Source organism: Sus scrofa, chromosome 1 (genome assembly GCF_000003025.6).
Source record: "Sus scrofa isolate TJ Tabasco breed Duroc chromosome 1, Sscrofa11.1, whole genome shotgun sequence".
Lineage (NCBI taxonomy): Eukaryota > Metazoa > Chordata > Mammalia > Artiodactyla > Suidae > Sus > Sus scrofa.
Genome location: NC_010443.5, coordinates 2,599,302 through 2,605,007, shown reverse-complemented (window position 1 = coordinate 2,605,007; position 5,706 = coordinate 2,599,302). Strand labels below are relative to the sequence as shown.

Here is a 5,706-nt window from a genome sequence, read left to right as displayed (position 1 = left end):
GAATCCCTGTCACTGTAATTAAGGCCAATGAACCTCTGCCAACCCCTGGAAACGCCAGAGCCTCAGGCGGGGCAGCACCGCGGAGAGACCCTCTCAGAAGAATTCTGAAAGCCCCCGTGATCTCTTCCCGACAGGGTTTAACGACCTCCTAGAAAGAAATGCAGGCAGTGAACTTCTCTTTTATATAAACATTAAGAAACTGCAGGCACGTGATGGAGAAAACCTCCCCCAAATGTCAGCTGCAACGCGAACAGACACGGCCTGTCACGCCTGGAACCTTTTCCGTTTTTTATTGAGCAACGCAAATACTCCACGCTCCATGCACCTGCTTCGCGGAGAAGAGCAAGGCACGCAACTCAACCGGACATCGCAGAGAAGAAACTCTTTGCCTAGTGTCTTACTGTGGCCGGGGGGGCATGAGATGGGATGCCCCCCCCCAGGGTGGGGGGGAGACAGAGGACTAGCCAGGGACACAGAGATCACACGGGACAGCAGCAGGACCGAGGCACACGCTCCGGCAGACGCCGAGACGCCAAGATCAATTTCCCTAGGAAAGTCTTTAAATTATTATTTCACTCTCACAATGGGCAGGAAGCTGGGGCTCATAAGTACCAGTATTTGCACTTAGAGCAAATGAACCCAAGTAAGTTACAACACTGCCCTCCTTGGGATCTCGGTTTACTCTCAAGCTGCTGGTGGTTCACTCTCAACCGGCTGGTTAAGGGCCAGAACGAGCGTGCCTCCCCTAGGACCACACTCTGTGGCCTCAACCAGGGCAGCCAGAGCCTTCACGGGCACAGGTCTTTTTTTTTTTTTTTTTTTTTTTTTGTCTTTTTAGGGCTGCACATGTGGCATATGGAGGTTCCCAGGCTAGGGGGTCAAATCGGAGCTGCAGCCACCAGCCTACACCACAGCCACAGCAACGCAGAATCCAAGCTGCATCTGCAACCTACACCCCAGCTCACGGCAACGCTGGATCCTTAACCCACTGAATGAGGCCAGGGATCGAACCCGCATCCTCGTGGATTCTAGTTGGATTTGTTAACTGCTGAGCCACGAAGGGAACTCCGACAAGCACGTGTCTTAATTTCACCTCTGCTCCGTTGCTGACTTTGCCTCTCTGGTATTAACATACTCACGTAAAGTGAAAAACAACCCAGCTCTCTGCACTGAAACAGGTGGCAGGAAAGACAAGCTATTCAGTGGCTGGGGGTTGCTTTTGCATCCCGTCTGGTGATTGATGCAGCTCCCGCCAAAGGAGAAACTTCAGGTCTTAACTAAATTTGTGCCTAGCACCCGAGACGGAGATTGGAGCAAGGATCGCCACAAGAAAAATACAAAATTGGTTTTTTAAAAATGTAAGGCTTCAATGTAAAATACGATTAAGACGACACATTAAAGTCAAACGAGATAAACCTTAGTTACTTTTACAAAATAAGTGAAAAATTGAGGTAATACATTACACTCGTCTAGAACCAGCTGTGTCTGATTCTAACATTTTCCCCTTCTCGCCCTTAGAGTCACATATACTCAGGAGCGGAGGAAATATCTAGAAGTCAGCCTGGAGTTAGTGGGGAAGAGCGTGACCCCTAAAAGGCAGAGGAGTTTACCCTTTATTCAAATAATAAATAGACATTTAAATAATCACTATATACAGCTGGACAAAGCCACCACGTCACTGATTTCACACAGTGATTAAAACCGCTGAAAGCACACACACATCTACCCCGCACCCCGCCTCCCCACAGAACTGGCCTCTGGCTGGAACGTCCTGTTCTGGGTCTGGGTACAACCGTCTGCATTTTCCCCTCTCCCTCTGGCTACCCGTCCTTCCTGGAGCACAAAAGACAGTTTGTGAGCAGCACTTCAAATAAGGACAATGCCTTTTCCAGAAGCTGAGCCGCACGCCTGCTCACACCTTACTGGAAAGCTGAACACAACTGCCGCAGCTGTGCTTCAGAAAGACTACGGGGTGTGTGTGTATAAGCGTGAGTGTGTTTAAGGGTGCATTTGACAGCGCAAGGACGCGACTGTGAGAGCTGAGAGCATGCGTGTGTGTGCTTGAGGGTAACCCCGTGTGAGTATAGGCATGTGTGTGTGTTTGTGAACGTGGGGGTGGGGAGGGCCCGAGGAGCTGCAAGCCGGGCGAGTCAGGGCTGTGACCACAGGGCACTGTCCCCACCACAGTGCCCACTCAGGCCGACCTTCCTGGCGGCCAGGACCCTCACCCTTCCCAGTGGGGAGTTAACGTTTCCTTGGGTCTGCAGACTTTCCAGAGACATGGTGTCTACTTAGAAGAAACAAAATCATAAATGCAGCACCGTGTCCAGTTCTGCACCAGACGGCCACCCTCCTGGTCCCCCCACACCAGCCTGTCACCCGCTGCTCCAACCAGAGCAGCCTGAACCCAACACCCACAGGCGACAACCAACGACAGGGGCCTGCTCCCGGCAGGGGGTCTCCAGGACCCTCAAGAACCTCAGGGGTGGGGCCGAGAGGCATTTTCTCCGCTGCGCTCCCACCCCCATGATCGCCAAGGACACGGGTGGCCGCCAAAGAGGCCAGATGGTGCGGAAGGCAGACCTGCGGGGTGGAGGCCCCGGCGTGGGAGAGGGCGAGGTCGGCGGCTGGCCCCCGCCCCGGGGCAGATGGTCCGCGGGGTCGGGGCGAGGCGGGCCCCTGGCTCACAGGAGGCCGGAGGTGCGCGGTGGCCGTCGGCGGGTCCGGAGGCGGGCGCGCGGTCACAGGGTGCTCAGGTGCGGCAGCGCGTCCAGGGACCCGGCTCGGTCGCGCGCGGCGGCCGCAGACTCCACGCCGCGCAGCCACTCGGTGCACTTGCGCACCAGGCCCTCGTCGGCGGCCGCGGCCTCCTCCTCGTACTCCACGTCGTCGTACTTGTGCCGGTCGTTGAGCAGCGACACCTTGAGCAGCGGGCGCAGGTCGGCGGGCCTCGGGCCGGGGTCGGGGCCCCGCAGGGCGCCGGGCGGGGGCGGGCGGCGGCCGAGGCCCGCGGCCCGGGCGGGGAGGCAGGGGCCGAGCGGGCGCCCGGCGTCGGCGAGGCTGCGGGGGGCGCCCGGCGGGGCCGCGCCAGCAGCTGCCTCTCCAGGTGGCGCCGCTGGATGACCAGGACGGCCTCGGGCGTGAGGCTCAGGGAGAAGCGCCGGGCGGCGTCGGGCCCGGCCGCCGAGGCCGTGCTCCCCGCGGGGCCGTCGCCGGAGCCGGCCGGCCGGGGCGCGCACGGGGCGGGGGCGCGCGGGCGGCCGGGCGCGGCCGGGGGCAGGGCGCGCGGGGAGGCCGGGCCGGGGGCGCGGCGGGCCGGCGGCCTCTTCAGGGTGGCGGAGGGCCAGGAGCTGGACAGCAGCCCCTGGGGCCGCTCGGGGGGCCGCCTCTTCTTCTCCGCGGCCGCGGCGGGCGGCGAGGGCCCGGGCGGGGCGCAGGGGGGCGCGGGCGCCTTGCGGGGCGCGCCGGCTTCCGGGGCGGCGGCGGCCGCGCGGCCGGGACCCCCGGGGCGGGGGTGGGCGGCGGCGGCGGCACGGGCGGGAAAGGCATGGTGCTGCCGGGCCGGCGGGTGCTCAGTGCCCTGGAAGGAGAGGGGCGGCTTTAGTCCCCGGGGCGCGGAGCCGGGCGCCCTCTCCATGGGTGGCCGGGGTCGGCCCCTCGCGCTCCCTCCGTACCCACCTCGGTCCAGCCGCGGCATCGCCGGCCCCGCCAGGTCCCGGCGCCCACACCCCGGGGCTGTACGCCGCCGAGGCACCCTCCTTCCTTGGGCAGCCGGGGGCTCTGCCCCCGCTCGGGGGCTCCTCGCCCTGCGGGGTGCGGATCGCCACCGGCCGCCTGGTCCGCGCCGAGAGAGACGCGCGGGCGGGAGGAGGAGCTGAGCGCGCCGGCGGGAGGCGGGCGCCGCGGGGCGAGGTGCTCCTGCGGCCGGCTGGTGTCACGACCGACTGGGCCGGGCGACGCTCCTCGGCGGACCTGCCACCGCCAGGGCTAGTTTTCATCCATCGGAGGCGGGGAGAACCGGGCGTGTCCTAAGCCCTAGGCGGAGTCCTTGCCCAGTGCAGAGAAAATCCGGTGCCACCTCGCAGTGCCTTTAAGATGGTGGGAAGGACAGCGACGGGGACCGCTGGCCGGGCTGGCCTCGGATTCCGGTGTCAGAGCAGAAAGCTGGCTGGAACTTGGAGGCGGGAAAAGACATTTCAGTGAATCGTCTGGTGTCGTTTTTATAGAACGTTGATATATCGCTGCTGAAAGGCAGTCATTTTAAATTTAAAAACCTAGTTCTCCTTGAATAGGCAAAATAAATAATGATACAGGAAATTTCAGACGTTAGGTTCTTTTAGGGAGTGATTCCAGCGAGCGAAGGGGAGTAGGTATTGCTGTAACAGTGGTTCAGCATGCATGAGACATCTTCACTGTCAACTCAGATTCTAGAGGTAGAGACAGAAAAATATTCCTACAGTATTCAAACGTTTGCTGAAGAAATGAATGATTCATTGGCCCGTGACAGAGCGATGCATCATAAAGTCAAAGGTGCAGGTAAGTCCTCCCAGCGTGGCTTATGGAGAATTTACCAAAAACACTGTCCAGAGGATGCGTGCTCCTGGGTTAACCCAGGAACGTGACCAAGTTGTGTTGGTTATGGCCCCGCGTCAGCTAAGAGCCTTCAGATGTGGGCAAACTCAGGTGTGACCTGTGCCAACCTGCCAGCGGCCCTGCCCAGCCCCTCTGCTCTCTCCTGTGGCAGCACCCGCCCCTCCCTGCTGTCGGTGGCTTCCGGGACACTGGCCACGTTCCCCCCTCCCTGTCCCCATGTGTTCCACTGGTCAGGGCAGGGCAGGAAGGAAACTTGATAGAAACATTGGCGGGAAGCATTTCTCACCACAGCTGATGGGGGACAGGTGGCTTAGGCCCCATAATCTCCCCGGCTCCCGCAAAATACCCCACGTTTATATATTCCCCACAAAACACACAAGCACAGCTCCCGGGCTCCTCGCTCTCCATTCTCTCTGGGAGCTTGTCCCCTTCCCTGCAGGGGCCTCGAAGCGACCTGTCTCCTCCCACAGCTCGGGGGGAGTGCCTTCGGGGCAGTTTAGGTCAGAAAGTACCTGTCCATGCTGAAATCACACACATTTTACTCCAGGTATTTCTGGGAGGGTGTGGACCAGGTGTAGAAGCGGGGGCAGCAGGTGGGCAGGAGAAAAGATGAAGTCACAGCGGACGGGGGGTGGGGGGACGGGAGAGGACGGGGTGGGGGTAGGGGTGGGGGCAGTGATTGATGCAGAGGCGGAAGGACACGTGAGATTTGAGTAGGGGCCCAGAAGTTCAAAAGCTGTAACGGTGTCGGCAATTGGGCGTCTCTCCTTCCTGCTTCCTAGTTCTCAGGATGCTGCGGAAGGAGTGACAGTCGAAGGGTGAGGGTTGCAGGCGAGTGGGTTGGCATCTCATCACTGGAACAGCTTGTGTATGTGACCTAGGGGCTCCGTGGCAGGTGCGCGCCGGCTCCTCTCAGCCTCCATTCCACAGGGGGACAGGCTCCCAACACCAGCCAGGGGACGGGCGTGAGCCTCGGGGCCAGCATTTGTGCCAGCAAATGGTATCTGCAAGCGGGGAGGATGGAGTGAGTGCCCCACCACCCCTCACCAGCAGAGACTGGGCTTTTGTTTTGTTTTTTCAGGGCCGCACCTGAGGCATGTGGAGGTTCCCAGG

The 5,706-nt window shown here is 60.8% G+C and overlaps 1 protein-coding gene across 1 annotated transcript; it reads right to left on the bottom strand.

Moving 5' to 3' along the window:
* On the bottom strand, nucleotides 275-4,229 carry PRR18 (proline rich 18). Its single transcript, XM_021086118.1, is given in 4 exon segments — nucleotides 275-3,046; nucleotides 3,049-3,413; nucleotides 3,473-3,580; nucleotides 3,679-4,229. Coding segments are annotated over 4 exon segments (1,098 nt in total). The 5' UTR covers nucleotides 3,999-4,229; the 3' UTR covers nucleotides 275-2,741.